The sequence below is a fragment of the Notolepis coatsorum genome (assembly GCF_963971535.1).
Source record: "Notolepis coatsorum genome assembly, chromosome: 18".
Taxonomy (NCBI): domain Eukaryota; kingdom Metazoa; phylum Chordata; class Actinopteri; order Aulopiformes; family Paralepididae; genus Notolepis; species Notolepis coatsorum.
In genome coordinates, this window is record NC_140182.1 from 72603722 (window position 1) to 72620928 (window position 17207).

The window sequence follows — 17207 nt, forward strand, 5'->3', positions numbered from 1 at the left end:
TTCACTCGAAAAAAAAGTTATTAGGTTGTGGGCGGGTTCTGGGGTCACGTGGAGTGCGTTATACGAAATAACAACGTCTGAAACAACTGTTTCAGCCAATCAGAATCAAGAAATTTGCATGCCATTGTATAAACACAAACTAAAGTACAACCTAAAGTACAAATTAAGTACAAATGCAAACAATTAAGTACAAAATGCTAACTTTTTAAAATGCAAAATGAGGTAGGGATGTAGTGCAAATATTTAGCTTATTAATGGATACAAATATGGTGTAGTGTTAAAGTGTCTAAGTGAATGTTAAAGGGGAGTGTTTAAAGTGTGTGGATGTGTGTGCAATGAATGTAGATGGATGGGTTAGTATTGCATAGATTGTTGCATTATTGATATTCTTTATACTCTTGTTATATGTGATCATGTTAGGTGGTGTACCTGCTGTGTGTGTTGTTAGGTGGTGTACCTGCTGTGTGTGTGTTCTTTATACTCTTGTTTCTATGTGGTCCTGTTAGGTGGTGTACCTGCTGTGTGTGTGTTCTTTATACTCTTGTTATATGTGGTGTTAGGTGGTGTACCTGCTGTGTGTGTGTCTGTCCTGCCTGGCCTTGGGACGCCCTGCTCCTCGGGAGGTGCGAGCTGAGCTGGAGAGGAGATCGGCACTGAGGAGCCTTGGCAGGGCGGTCAGGGAGACCCTCGTGGCCCAGCGGTACCTGCCCCTGTCGAGGGAGGGACACGGGGGCTCCGGGGCGAGGTCAGGGTCGGTGACCTCCTGGGACGAGCCGCTGGGATTCCTGGAGAGGAAGAGAGACGTGCTGCTGGATAAACGAAGCTACAGCGAATCTGACCTCGGCAAGATCACAGTCAACCAGGTCACCTTTACAAACCCTGACCTGAGTCACATTTCTCTCATTGCCACATTTGTTATTATCAGGCCAATTAGCCTTTTCTTACCGATACACTTTATTTGTATAAATGGTAAATGGTGCATTTTTTTTTTACTACTGGGCAGAGAGAGAGAGAGAGACAGACAGACAGACAGACAGACATTCGGCAAGGAACGCCGGGTCCGGGAATCGAACCCGGGTCGGCCGTGCCGCAACGCAGCACGTTACGTGGTTTGCCACTTGGGCGCCCCAAATGGTGCATTTATATAACTCTTTTATCCAATCGGCCAATACCAAGTTGTCATGTACGCAGGTCTGATAATAACAACTGGAGGGCGGCACATGAGCAAAAGCAGCCCCTCTCAGTAAATATGTTCAAAATCAAGATCCCAGGTGTAGGTGAAAGAAGACACAACACAAGACGTTTTCCAATTAGTAAAGTATATATTTATGGTGGTAGGAATTCAAACCTCCACCATAATGCAAGAAGGGGAAAAGGTAAGAGAGGACAAACAATACATACAGGTACACAAACAAACACTTAGTAGTTACGATACAACCTTGGGCCCATCCTAGGCCACCACAGCTGTGGAGTCTAACCCACACTCCATGTGATAAAATGGCACCGTGCCACACAGTGTTGTTTTAGGCCATAGACAGGCGAGACAGCAGCCTCCCCACTCCACCATAAGGCAAGTGACTTCCAGCAATGAGACTACTGCAAAAATGACACCATGACGCGCCCCGACGTGTGTGTGCTGTCAGGTATTTGGCTACCCATCCCTCCTGATGTGATTGCCATCAGCTGTCATTCATTAGGCAATCAGCACTCTTCAGTAGGAATGGGCAGCACCTGACAGGGAGAGAAAAGAGATATCATTAGCTCTCATGTTCACACACACGCACACATACAAACGATACTAATCTGATGTTCACATGGTCTTCCAAACACAGTAATAATGATAATGACCAACCCACGTACGTCACACCTCCCCCCATAAGAGCGAACCCGCAGGGTTAGCAAAACATTATCACTTATTATCAACCAACATCCGATTAGTACCAACAGAACAAAAATAAATAGAATCACACTCCATATAGGCCACATGCCCCTATGTTGGGCCCACACGGTCAACCACCACCTCACCCAATACCAGATGCATCAGCCGCCGGACGTGGCTGGCACATTCCTCATACCGAGGCCATGACGGTATACTGTAGTCAACCATACGCGGATTGCTCAATGGTGTTCGCACTCCCAACATCAACCCTGTGCGTCCTGTAAGGCACATTAGAACACAACACAGCATGTGAAACAACAGTCCTGTCACATCTCAACTCCGACGAGACGCGGGCAGGACTTTTCCTTAGCCTATTCACATGACACCAGCGTGTCCTCCTCCGCCGCCCGAGCGTATGCAACATATACTTAGTGGCAGAGACCTTTCCCCTTACCACATAAGGTCCTGAGAACCGGGCAGTGAGCACCGTACTAGGCGTGGGCAGCACAATCAACACCTCATCCCCCGCCTCAAAATGCGTCACCGCCAACTTGCAAAACTCACCACAGACCGAGTCACCCAACGCTAGACCTTGGTCTCGCTTCCGCTCCTGTGCACTAGGGACAGCACAAATAGAAGGGACATTGGGGTGATTATTAATCAATGCATCACACAATAAGTTCGTAAATGGAGCGTCTCCAACCTCCAACACAGGGACGACCTTACCCCCAGCGATATCATTCCCCATGACGAAATCCACGCCCTTTACGGGAAAACATGGGCGAACCGCGACCGGAAAACAACCTGTGATCAGTGCAGACTGTACATGCACCTTATGCAACGGCACACGCACACACCCCATGCCAATACCTCTCACCAATCCGCTCGACCGACAGGAGTCCACATCCAATGGTAATACATCAGCCAGGATGAACGATTGAGAGGCTCCTGTATCACGGAGTATTCTCACCCGTTGGTAGTCCCCAACTTTACCCGACAGGGACACACAACCATCAAACAAAAAGGGCTCAAAAGAGCTATGCTGGTCAGGACATGACACCGTACCAATCAACCCCACCCCTTTCGGTTCCTGGGCTGACTCCCTGGTCTCCTGTCGATCCCTTAGTGCATGACAGTCCTTCACAAAATGCCCTTCTTTTTTACAATAATGACACACTCGCTCGTCACCCAAGGCATTTCGAGACGGCGGTGAGCGAGGTCGGAATGGTCGCTCGTCACCTCCGCGATACGGCGGCCCCGACGGAGAAAACGCGCCCCCTCCTACATACACACCATTTCGTACAGAAACATTTTTGTGGATCATTGCCAACTCGTCACACAAAACTGCAGCTTCCTGGAGGGTAGAAACCTTTCGCTCCTCTAACTGTATTATCATGTGTTCGGGCACACATTTTTAAAATTGTTCAATGAGGATTAACTCGCTCAAAGCCTCGACCCCATCCACCTTACACGCTTCACACCAACGAGTGAACATCGTCCGTTGTTCATGGGAAAATGCCACATGTGTTTGCGAGGGAGCTTTACTTAGTCCCCGAAACCGCTGCCTATACGCCTCCGGCACCAGTTCATATACGCGCAAGACAGCACCCTTCACTTTCTCATATACCATGCTGTCCTCCTTCGATAATAACTGGCATGCGTCCTGAGCCCTACCCGTGAGCTTATATTGCAATAATAGTGCCCACTGATCCTCCGGCCAATGCGAAGCCCACGCTACCCGCTCAAAATTAACAAAAAATGCTTCCACCTCAGACTCTCGAAAAACAGGAACCATCGAAATATGCTGCCCAACATTAAAACTGCCTTGGTAACCTTCAGATGAGGGCGAAGAAGAGACAACACTCTCCAGTTCCATCCTCTTTAGTGTAATCTGGAGCTCCCTATCCTTCTCCTTCTCCCTTCCTCGCTCTTCCCTGTCTTTCTCCCTCTCCTCTCTGTCTCGTACAGCCGCTTTGTCCTCTCTGTCTTGTACAGCTGCTCTGTCCTCTCTGTCTCGCTCCTCCCTGCGCAAAAGCGTTCTCTCCTCCATCTGGAGACGGGCAAAACACAGACTAGAGCGCGTATGGCCAGAAGACGTGGATTCTTTATCTGAATCCCCCGCGCCCTCACTTTCAGCTCTGGGCGTACTACCATTCTTCCTAATAGCACCACCCTCTGGGTTAAGATCACGCAAGGGAGAGTCAACCCATTCGCCAGTGTTTTCAACCTCCTGGTCACTATGACTCACTACTCCCCGAGCCGTGCTGAACACCCGTTGCTCCACCAACCCCGATATTACAGCCGCCTTCATATCAGCCTTGGACTGGGAACTTTGCACAGTAATATTATAATGCTTAGCAATAAGGCATAATTCCGCCTTAGTGCAACCTTCCACCTGATCCTCTGTTGGATCCGCCACGAAGACTTCAAAAACAAACGCCGACGCAGCCATAATATGTTTTTATGCGTGACTATGATACACCAAAAAAATATATATATATCACGTCCTCACTTAATTAACCATGACCGTGCGCAATAATAATAGACACATTTCTGCTTTTATACCTCTTAACCAAACAATCCAACTGACCACATCTACCAAATGAAAACAATAACAAATGGTCCTAACCACTCAACTAGGAGTCACCTGTGTCACTCTAGCCTATCCCAGATAAACTACTCCACTACCTGGATAAAGGCTACACATATCTTCAGTCGCTTACCGATTTCATTGCGCGCTCCACCGGAATCACGACTCGTGCCCCCCACCCTCTAGCCAAGCAGGTGACCCCCCCCTGTTACCTATGTGGCAGAAAAATAGAATGGTTAAGAGCATCACAACAACAATGGTTTACATCAATCAACTGTGTAGCACGAACAATGGAACCCACTAACTTACCAATTTAGAAAACGCTATCTTATTACACCTGATATGCTTCAATCGACAAGTCACCCCGTTATTTTACCAACAAGGAACCATACAATTGCGCAAACTTAACGAGCCCCCATGTCATGTACGCAGGTCTGATAATAACAACTGGAGGGCGGCACATGAGCAAAAGCAGCCCCTCTCAGTAAATATGTTCAAAATCAAGATCCCAGGTGTAGGTGAAAGAAGACACAACACAAGACGTTTTCCAATTAGTAAAGTATATATTTATGGTGGTAGGAATTCAAACCTCCACCATAATGCAAGAAGGGGAAAAGGTAAGGGAGGACAAACAATACATACAGGTACACAAACAAACACTTAGTAGTTACGATACAACCTTGGGCCCATCCTAGGCCACCACAGCTGTGGAGTCTAACCCACACTCCATGTGATAAAATGGCACCGTGCCACACAGTGTTGTTTTAGGCCATAGACAGGCGAGACAGCAGCCTCCCCACTCCACCATAAGGCAAGTGACTTCCAGCAATGAGACTACTGCAAAAATGACACCATGACGCGCCCCGACGTGTGTGTGCTGTCAGGTATTTGGCTACCCATCCCTCCTGATGTGATTGCCATCAGCTGTCATTCATTAGGCAATCAGCACTCTTCAGTAGGAATGGGCAGCACCTGACAGGGAGAGAAAAGAGATATCATTAGCTCTCATGTTCACACACACGCACACATACAAATGATACTAATCTGATGTTCACATGGTCTTCCAAACACAGTAATAATGATAATGACCAACCCACGTACGCCATCATGATCTGATCCATCTGATTAATGAATATTATAAATGGACTGTATTTCTATAGTGCATTTATCCAAAGTGCTTTACAACTTATGCCTCACATTTTACCCATTCACTCACACACCAATGGCAGAGGCAACCACGCAAGGTGCCAGCCTGCTCATCGGGAGCAGTTAGGGGTTAAATGTCTCGCTCAAGGACACTTTGACACACTGCACGGGAGGAGCGTGAATCGAACCGGGAACCTCCGGATTACTAGGTATTAAAGGAGCTCCCGTCTTATACGGAGCTACTGAGCAATTTTGATCCTGTAGTTAGACTGGCTGACGCGCCGTTATACTCCTGATCTCATACCAAAACAGTCCTTTGTCCCAATGATACGTGCAGGCAGCTTTACTGGGAAAATGGTGTTTATTTTCCCTCACCGTCAAACAGGATGTCTTCATAAACTGATAAATAATAATGAACACAATAACTAATTAGATACAAACATTTCGACCTGAGGGCTGCGTCGTGCGTGCGGTCAAAAACCATTGCCCTTTTCCGGGTCAAAACTCCTCCTCCTACAGGTGTACCTGACGCTTAAATAAAAGAAGCGCCACCCCCTGGTCACATAAATCCACTGCACATTAAGTCCATTTTGGCCGTTACACGGTTGAATGAACATACAATTCCAACACACCTGAACAACTGGACTCAACAAAAGCCAGAATCACGATTATTACTTGAATCAATTATTTCTCCCACCCTTATTGATTATTCTGAGTCACTGTCACCCCTCACTGTATACTGTAGCACCTTTCATACAAGAATTGCAGCTCAAAGTGCTTCACAGCAGTAAGAAATACGGGTATAAAATGAGCACAAAATTGGCAGATCAAGAGCAATGCATAAAGTGCAGACATAGAAAATCTGGTATAAAATGGACAGCAGCAAAATAGACAAAGTCGAGGTAAGGCATAGAACATATTAAATCACATAATTTTTCATATTAGGATCTAACATCTAATAGGCCTCTTTGTTTATGGTTTGATTGTCACAGATGCACATAAAATTGGCATAAAAGACATATAAAATCATAAGATTGAACATATTCAGTGAAAACTATCCCCCTTGTGGAAATCCACATTTATCAACCCAGAATTTTAGATGTTTAGCAGGCCACGTGAGCGGATCGGCGCGGCCGAGAAATCCGCTCTTCGCTCTTTAAAGCTTGGTCCGCTCCGCTAATCGCTCATGTTGACCCCGCCCCCAAGTCGCTCTCCGCTCGCTCCCAGCTCACCTTGAATCGAGCGCTCCCCGCTCCCCGCGCCAGATCGCTCGGCAGTTTTTTTTTTTTTTTTTTGGAGCATGGTGTAAATTAGCTCAAACTACAACAGTCTACACCCCCTTAACAATTGTTTCTATTGAGCCGCATTGTAATTGTAGCCATTCTGCAATGTTAAATAACGTTGTTTATCCATTCACTAGCTCTATTAAGCGATGATAGGCTAGCCGAGCCACAATGCTATGGTCACTGCCATTAACGTTAGCATGTAAGCTAACGTCAACAACAATGGCGTCGATACTTTTTCTAACTGGAGTGAGTGTGGGCGTCTCTACAGTGACAAAGCCTGAACGGGATATCACAGGTTCACCCTTCTCATTGGTTGAAAATGGCCTTCATGTTTGTACATCGCCATCTGTTGCTTTGGCATTGTACTGCATGTATATATTACATCAACAGTGTTAAACCACTGTGAGCGGCCTGGAGTGGATTGGAGCGGAGGAGAACTCTCGCTCCGGACGTCGCGCCGACTCATTTTAAAACCCACTCCTCGCTCACGTCAAAACCGGCCGCTCCGCGCCCCGCGCCGCTCACGCTCCGATCCGCTCACATGCACTGATGTTTAGTACCGTCAGATCCAGAGGTCTTTTTCATAGACTCCACAGCAGTATTTTCTGTGTTTAGTACTGTTACAATCAAGTATAAGTGACTTGCACTAAGGCCTTCACAGTCACAGGTAATATGACTAGTTTCCCCAGTAGGCCTTGATTGTAGCGACAGCAAGGAAGTCGGACACGTTTTACCAAAAAATAACTTTATTGAACAGCTAGTCTAAAGGTACAAAAAGTGGAGAGCTGGGTGCTCCAACCTCCATGGTTCAGGATATAACAAAAGAAAGCACATGGACAAAAATATAGCAAGGAGCAAAAATAGAATAAAGAGCAAATGGTCACAAAAGTGAGAGCACAGGTGAAAGAGCACTTCTGAGAGCACTCTGGTGAGACATGTGACGAGCGACAACTGTGACTGCACTCTGGTCTGCTTAGTAGGGTGTGGAGCCTCGTCACCACACCTGTGATCAATTACATAGAAAGCAACCAGGTTAATTACAAGAAAAACAACAGTGTGTGAATCACACCTCACCAATTAGTGACACCAAAACCACAATGTGCATATACACCACAGACAGTAAGTATACCCTCCACCATGTGAAAGTACACATGAATGAATGAATGAATGAATGAATGAATGAATGAATGAATGAATGAAAACTTTATTAACAGATTGCAGAATGGGTACAGTGCAGTACAGCTCAATACATACAATTGTTAAGGGGATGCAGACCAGAGAAAGACTTTCGTCTTGTTTCCACCAGGGTCCCCCATTTCCAATTCATCGTAACATATATGACATACATGACATACAGATAGACAGTACTGCTACATCTATACATTTATGACATACCAGATTTGCAATTACAGTACTGTATTTGTGATACAAAAAGAGTCCAGACAGAAAAGAGTATATACATTAGGCGTAGAAACTGTACATTGGATTGGGTAGGTGGGGGTGGGACTGTACATTGGAGGTGGTTGGGGGGGGGGGGGGGGGGGGGGGGGGGGGGGTAGGGAGTGGGGGGGGGGGGGGGGTGTTGGCGGGGGTTGTGTTCGGACATTTACAGGGGCCAGTTTCGAGTTGCAGTCTCCCTTAGGTGTTTTTTGAGAGTGTTTTTGAAAGTGGGTAGTGTTTCACATTCCTTTACAGCTTTGGGTAGGGGCGTTCCACATTGATGTGGCATAATTGCGAAACGTGTTTAGTCCCTTGTTTGAGCCGAATCTGGGTTTAACATGATTTGTGGAGCTCCCTCTGGTGTTGTGATCGTGGTATTCACTGACCTTTGGGAAGTATTTAGTCATGTACATGGGTACCTTGGTCGTGTAGTGTATCTTGTAGACCAGGCCCATTGCAAGTTGCTGTACTCTGTCGTCTACTCTAAGCCATCCTAGGTTGTCAAAGTGGGCAGGGGTGAGGTGGGTTCTAGGAGTAAGGTCAAGCAGTAGTCTGACCAGTTTGTTTTGAGATGTTTGTAATTTTGTTTTTAGCGCCTTTGAGGTGCTTTGGTACCATGAGGTGCAAGCATAGTCGTAGTACCCTTGAATGAGTGCTCCTGCTAGAGTCTTCAGGGTATTCTTGTTTACCAGTGAGGAGATCCGGTACAAGAACGAGTTCGTTGGTTGACTTTTTTTATTACATTGGATGCCATTTTGTCACAGGAAAGATTTGCCTCTAGGATGGAACCCAGGTAGGTAATATCTTCTTTCCTTGTGACAATATTGTCACCCACTGTAACTGAGAAGCCGTCGGTCTTGCTGAGTTTGTTTATTTGAACCGAAGAGAATGGACTCTGTTTTGCCCATGTGTAATGATAGTTTGTTATCAGCGAGCCATATGCAGATTTTGCTTAGTTCTGAGCTGAGGGTTTTTTCAACCTGTAATTTGTTCTTGTCAGAGACCAGCAGGGCTGAGTCGTCCGCAAACAGGAACAAGTTGCAGTCACAAGCTGACGACATGTCATTTGCATAAATTAGGAACAGTAGCGGACCTAGTATGCTTCCTTGTGGAACACCACAGTTTACTGTGAGGGGGGGGGATAGGGTACCGTTTACCTCCACCATCTGCTCTCTCCCCTCCAGGTAGGATTGCATCCAGCTCACTGATAGACTATCAAAACCAATTGCTTTTAGCTTGTCAATCAGAATGGTGTGATTGACAGTGTCGAAGGCCTTTTGTAGGTCCAGCATGACCATGCCGCAGTATTTGCCCGCGTCCACCTCTTGTTTGATGTGGTCGTTTAAATAGAGAAGGCATGTGTCAGTGGAGTGGGATGTTCTGAAGCCAGATTGGAATTCGTAGATTAGATTTTTTTCCGCAAGGTATTTTTCGACCTGTTCGTATACAATTTTTTCCATGACTTTCGAGATGGAGGTAAGGATAGAAACAGGGCGGTAGTTGCCTGGGTCTAATTTACTGCCTTTTTTGTGCAGAGGGGTCACTCTCGCAATTTTGAAGTCCTTGGGGACGTGTCCCTGTTTTATAGAGAGGTTTATTATGTGTGTGATAACAAGTACTGTCAGAGCCATAGGTCATTCTCATATACTCCACAGCCGTATTTTAGATAGTTTAGTACTGTCAGAGCCATAGGTCTTTCTCATATACTCCACAGCAGTATTTTAGATGTATTAGTACAGTCAGAGCCATACAGTAGGTCTTTCTCATACCTTCTCTCATGCCTTTCCCCCTGCATCTCTACAGATGGGGTCTTTCTTTAACTTGCTCCCATGGTCAGAGAGTAATTAAAGCAGACGTTCTGAATTATTGTTACAGAACACTAACAGTGCAAGTACGTCTACTTAAATGTTACTTAATGTTTTTGATGCTTTCCTTCTTCAAGGACGGGGGGCTGGGTCAATACTGCACTTCGGTATTGGGGAATAGCAGAGACGGGTGTGGACAGGACCTGATAAAAGTTGATATGAGACTTGTCCGTCCAAACCCCGCCACGCCTTCAGCAGACCACCATACCAGCAGAGAGGACACGGGCAAACTCAAAAGTCCAGCAGGCGCTACAACAGTCAAGAACAACTATGTTATGAGGTCAAAGTGCACAGCTAAGAAACCACGGGCACTTTCCAAGTTCTGCTCCATCAGTGAGGTAATTGCAATATTGCAACTCATAGTATATATTCAGATTATAAGTGTTATTGACCATATTTTTTGTAACGTATAATATAACTGATGGGGCATACAGACCCTCATCTGCACCTTTGATCACAGTTTACTTGCTCATATTCAGAGTTAATTAGAGTTTACACTGCTTATTTGTATCTTTACTATACTTGTATTGCCTATATTTATGTCTCTTACTATTACCCTGCCCATACCTGTGTAAAGTACTTGAGTAATTGTACTTCGTTACAATACTTAAGTACTGTTTTGGGGGATTTGTACTTTACTCGAGTATTATTAGGTTTGTATACTTTGTACTTTTACTCCATTACATTTCAGAGAAAAAAAACATACTTTTTACTCCTTACATTTAAAATGCAGACCTACAAAGTACAAATCTCACAGGTCCAACCATTTTAATTAGTATATTTTAATTGTTTATCTGGACGAACTAACGTTCTGTATCATAGTGGATCCGCTCGGCATCACTCATGCACTGTCCTCGCACACGTGCACACGCACTGAATAAAGACCACAATGTACCTTTATATCCCAATATTTGCCTGACCACACCCCTATCAGCCTACCTACATAAGCAGGTGTGTGGTCACCTGCTCTCCTCCTTCTCGCTTTCACCACAAGGAAGTGCCTCGGTAGATCCCCACTTGACGGATGTGATGATAGGAGAAGAATTGGAAAACAAGAGATGCGTTGACATCATATCTTTATTTTCTCTCTCACTATATTCGAGAAAATACGGCGATATTGTCTTCGTACTGGAGTGTCTGGAAGATGATGATCATTCTAAAAATCCTCCACCGGTTTTCGTATTGGGAGCACGCCGCTGCATGCCTCCCAACTGCAGTTCCTTGCTGTGGCTGGTTGCGGTAAAACCTTTCAGCGACACAGCTGGACTGTAGGACGCGCCGCTGTTGTGAGAAGCGGTACGTTCCAGGTTGGTGAGTAATGTTTTGCTTGCAAACTCCACTTGTCTGTTAGTGCTATGGGGGCTAGCTGACAATGTTTACGAACACCGGCCCCAGATTAAGGGTCCTTTGTTCAAGCCTCTTAGGCAATGGCAGAGGACCTTGGTCTGAAGCCCATTATAGTTAACTAGTGGGCCACGACCAGTAACACTGGTGATCCCTGTGTTTTCTGGACGAGTGGATGTTTCTCTGTCACCGTGAGGCCCCGTCTTTCATATACAAATGAGAGTATTCCCTCACGAGGAAATATGGGCATGGATGTTCGTTAGTGGAAGATCTGTGTTCAAGTCAGCTACAGCCCAGATGGGAATTGTGCTGGCCCCGCCGGGTGTTGGTAAAATCACCGTTGTAAAACTGTGTTAACATCTCGTTTCTCTTCTCTCTTAAACAGTGAGGAGGGTTTCAGAACGGCGGCCTGTCTGAGTGATTGTTATATCATTGTGTACAAATTCAGGTGATAGCTGCTTAGCTTACGTGCTAGTGGTGGCCTACTGTTAGCCAGTCAGCTGTTAGCTGCGGCGCTAGCCTGTTGTGATCACTAGGCTAGGAAACGTTAGCTTGCGTGCTAGTTGTGGCCTACCTAGGCTAGGCTAGGAAACGTTAGCTTGCTGCTATCGGCCGAGGGCGGCCGTTAGCTTAATGCTACACTGTTGAACGTGCTTTGATTATAACATGTTTTAAACACTCTTGACTACGACGTCATCTTTGACAGAGGATGTTCGTCGAACCTGCCCTGAGCCAGGACGGCAAGGACTGCGTCAACAAGGGGGACCGTAGCGGCGGGATGGAGCGGAGACGCTGCCCAGGTCGACAACACAGAACGGCTGTGTTTACTACGGTGCCTTGTTAGAGACTGCAGTTTCGCTTGATCTGCGCTCAAGGTAGGCAAGGTCCTGACCAGACCTTGAGCACTTCTTCTTGCTTTCCCTTTTAAATGTTTTGTAAATAATGATGTTTTCCAAAACGAGTGTTGCTGCACTACATTTAGGATACGACGCGAGTTATGTGTGAATTGTCTTGTCACTGGTATTTAGCTTCTCCATGCAAATCGGGTTGTTTGTTACAGATGTGAAAATAATCTGGTTTGTTGTGTTGAGAAACATCATGTGTGTTTATGTACCGTGTACTCACAACTAAGGGGGTTAAACTAACCTATAAAGCTATGCTTAGTGACATATGAGTAAAGAATTATTATTTTCTCAGCCTGTAATGACAATGAACAGTGTTCACATATTAACAGGTTTTACCTGTTTAACTGGCCGTATTAAGGGTAAAGTAGGAGGGTTGTGTTTCCCCCGGTTCCCTGGGGACTTCTTCATCCTCCTCTCAGACATGTTGTTACACTACATTGTGTCACTGTGTGGTAGGGATACGATGTAACCCTTAGCTTGATTGCTGAGGTTGTGCTAAAACAGCTTGAGAAACTTTATTTTCCTAAAAGAAAAGATTGTTTGGTCGCTTTTCGTGTGTGCTTAGCAAGGCCTGTGGCCGATACTAATCGAGAATTATGTATTCTCTCATTATGAAAAACGGCGTTCCTCTGTAGAGTGTTTTTGCCATTTTTTGTAGGTGATGATGGGTTGTGTGTGTCATGTGACCTACAACTGGGTTGGGCTGGCCACAGAAGCACATGTGTAAGTTTGGTACCGGGGCTCTTGGAGAGCCCTCTCTATTCTGTGTTTTTTCCTTAGTAAAAATCAGATAGCAGGTTAGCACATGCGCTGTGTGAAGCTGTTAGACGCTTCATGGAGCTGACTATGACTGTGTCATACTCTCTTTTTGTCATTACATCGTATCATGGGTGTGGGGTCGTAAAGGGGTGAACTGGTAACCTTTCCTCCCCCTTTTTTCTGTTGGTCAGGGGTAAACCCACCTGTCCTTCAAGGTTCCTGTCACGTTGCGGTTCGGCACGTTACAGGGTGAGGGGGGGGGGGGGAGGGAGTTTCCTGGTCCCATGCCCTGGAATATTGGGCGTGTGCACCGCAGAAATTCCCCCGCCATAGAGTACGTCACTGTGCGCGTCTCTGTTGGTAGGACTTCCGTGTGCTGTTCAGGTCCATGTGATGGATCTGTTTCGGGGGGTGGTCAGGGCTCCTCCTCACGAAGCTCCTATTCGGGCCTTCTGTGAGTTGGGACTCTCCTTCCATGTGAGGGAGCCTCCTTCAGAGTACAGAGCCTCCTCCTCAGATTGTCAAGGTGAGTGGAACCTCAAGAAGGAGTCCTACTCTATTGTGTGTGTATTCGATTCAATTCGATTATTGAGTGCGTATGGGTTCAGTGCCTCCTCCCCGGAGAGCCCTAAAACCAATCTTTTACATGGCTCAAGGTGCAATATATTCTTTTCAATCTGTACAGCTCGCGTGGGAAGTCTCTCTGGGGATTTCCGTCTCCTTCCTATGGGAGGGTGGTGGGATGTAAAAATGTAAAAAAAATTTACCCCCGGCTGTGTAGACTGGGATACATACTGTTGGTGCTTCCTTCTTTTCTATTAAAAAGAGTTGGAGTTAGGCGGTTAGGTGGCCGAGCGGAGATTGCGTTCGTCACCAACCCCGGAGCTGTGAGCTGGATTCGCCTGTTCGAATCCAGCTCACAGCTCCGGGGTTGTCACCAGCTTGGCTGGCCGTCTGCACTAATACAATTGGCTGTATTAGAGGGTGGGAGAAGCTGGCGGGGTGGGTCCGGGTCGTTGTAAACAGCGACTCCTACAGTTCGGTCGGGGCGCCTGCTAAGCGCGGATAGGACTTGAGGGGGATAGTGTGGTCCTCCCACACGCTACGCCCTCTCGATGAGAATCCGCGCTGCCAGGTGAAAAGAAGCGGTGATTGGCTGGACGTGTGTCGGAGGAAGCACGTGGTAGCCTCCACTCTCCCAGATGATCTGACTGTGGGGGGTAAGTGCGCAGCGACCAGGAAGGGACTGGGAATTGGCATACGACTAACATTGGGATGGGAGAAAATCGGAGGAAAATGGAGGGGGAAAAAGATCAATAAAATTTTTTTTTTAAAAAGAGTTGGAGTTAGGAAGTATCACACCCCTCTTGTCATTCCCCTGGGCGCCTTGGGGATTCAATGACAGGTCTAAATAGCCTGTTCATTGATGTGGTTGTGTCCCGACGCACGCATAGTGCTAGCTCGGGGTGTTCTGTAATCAGGCGACTGACTGGCACGCCTTGGTTGCTTGGGGTTAAAACGGCGTTTTTATAAAGCAACTGGGATGGAGGTTTTTCCTCTTCCGACGACCTGTTTGGTTGTCGATGGATTCTCGTTCATATCTGGGGGATGATGACGGAATGGATCTGAACATATGTAGAGGGGTCTCACGCCCTGGGGGTGGGCCACCGGGCACGGTTCGCCCCGAACGTCTGGGTGGCGCCTTCTTTTCATGTTTAAGATCAACACGCATATCTGCCCCTTCTCCTGGAGTAGGCATGTCGGCGTGGTTAGGGCACGGGACTGGTTCTGGTCACGCTGGTCCGGATCAGTTAAACCCGTTGTCCGCCGGGGATGCAGATCTGCTGTTCTGGTACCCTGAGGGACTTGGGCTTTTTTCAGGGGGGAAAATGCCAGGTCGGTCCGGGTGTCACAGGGTTAAGCGCTATGGAGACCCTGGTTGGGTACATTTTTTACTCAGCACTGTCGTAATGGCTTACGGCCATACCAACCTGTACACGCTCGATCTCGTCAGATCTCGGCCGCTACACAGGTTGGTCCTGGTTAGTACTTGGTTGGGAGACTGCCTGGGAATACCAAGTACGGTGTGCTTGGGGCTGGTTCTCCATTATTTTCGCTCCTCTCTCACGCATGGCGAAGAGGGGCCTGTTGGGGTGGTCTTTGACCTCCTCTGGTGACCCTGTGCTTCCCGTATCGCCGGGCCCGGTCCGAAGTAATGTTTTGTCGACCCGTAGGCCTGGGATAACCCTTTTTTGAAAACTGAAACACTTGTACTGCGGTATAGCCTGTGTATACCCGCAGGTGTGTTTTGGAGTTTTTTCTTGAGGGGTTATAGGAACAACCACCGCATTGGGTAACGACAAGGTGGTTGATTCCCTGGTGTGTTGGAGCAGTGTCAACTCCCGGGTTACCCGGTTGAGGGTGCCCCTGCACGTTCATGACGTCTGCCAATCGTGTCAGCCTTCTCGGCCTCAACCCCTCTGGGTGGGTTTTTTTTAAATGGAGGCTTGGTCATGCAACAACGCCAGCATACGCCCCTTCCGCCGGGGCGGCTGTGTTCAGCCGTCCCCTCTGGCGCCTGTCTCGTCCGCAGTCTCCAGGCTCGGGTTAACAGCCTGTTGCCTGGTTTTTCCCCGGTGCGCTGCCTGCTTCCGTTGGTTAACCTTTTTTTGTGTGCTTACGGCCATGCTGACTGCCTGTTCTGCAGGGTCAGTGTGCCAGGCGGTGTACTATTGGAGGGACAGGGCCCGCTTGGCTGAGGGGCCTTTGTCCGAATACGCTGGCGATGTGGGGGGCGGGGTCACTAAGTGCCCACCTGGTGGGGTCTTGATGCTGGCATCATGGACCTCTCCGGGCCCCCGTTCCAGGGGGTCCAGTCCCTTTGGTGGGTCTGGGCCTTCCTTCGCGCTCCGCTGCTACGGCCTTGCCACGGGGTTGGGTTTGCCCTTGACCCCGTGATTCTGGGGGCAGTAACGAGGTTGTTCCCTCCGTTCGTTCCCGGGTGGCATGCGGGTTGTGCGTGTGTGTAGTCGTGGGGTCAGGCCACGGTCTGCTCACCCTGTGCGTTGAGTTGCTTGAGTGCCTCTTCGCACGGTCCGGTCCGTCGCCCTCCCGGGAAACCTCCAATAGGGGGGGTGCCCTCCATTAGGGGGGGTCGGGGGGGCTCGGCCCTCCCTGTTCTGATGGTTGTGGGGGGCCTTCAGCGGGGTGTATTTGTCGGCCGGTGGCTCCGCTCGGCCTCCCTATGTGCATGAGTGATGCCGAGCGGATCCACTATGATACAGAACGATAGGTTATGACTATAACCAAGTTCTGTTAATAGTGGTGACGCTCGGCATCCGATGCCGCTGCGGCCCTTGATCTCATATTGTGGTGAAAGCTTGGGAAGGAGGAGAGCAGGTGACCACACACCTGCTTATGTAGGTAGGCTGATAGGGGTGTGGTCAGGCAAATATTGGGATATAAAGGTACATTGTGGTCTTTATTCAGTGCGCGTGCACGTGTGCGAGGACAGTGCATGAGTGATGCCGAGCGTCACCACTATTAACAGAACTTGGTTATAGTCATAACCTATCGTTAACGTTATTAATCCTGCGACCGCAGGTAAACAGCCAATCAATGGAAAATGAACCCGCCCATACCCATGCTGATTGGTCCTTGTGCAAGACTAGAAAGCGGGGATCTTTGATTAAACACCTGCTATCAGAAGAATATGCTGTGGTTAATATTGTGATATTATTCAGGGTACTCCAGTATTCTGTCTTTAATATTGTGATATTATTCAGGGTACTCCAGTATTCTGTCTTTAATATTGTGATATTATTCAGGGTACTCCAGTATTCTGTCTTTAATATTGTGATATTATTCAGGGTACTCCAGTATTCTGTCTTTAATATTGTGATATTATTCAGGGTACTCCAGTATTCTGTCTTTAATATTGTGATATTATTCAGGGTACTCCAGTATTCTGTCTTTAATATTGTGATATTATTC

General features: G+C 47.4%; 1 protein-coding gene across 1 annotated transcript in view; it reads left to right on the top strand.

Annotated features, from left to right (window-relative positions):
- The window catches only part of LOC311245396 (protein tyrosine phosphatase domain-containing protein 1), a gene marked incomplete at both ends in the record, with an annotated part of 58943 nt that overhangs the window by 38268 nt on the left and 3468 nt on the right, over positions 1-17207 (top strand). Inside the window, one exon of the mRNA XM_084335239.1 lies at positions 561-863. Coding sequence (XP_084191365.1) covers positions 561-863 — 303 coding nt within the window. The remainder of the gene's footprint in view (positions 1-560; positions 864-17207) is intronic.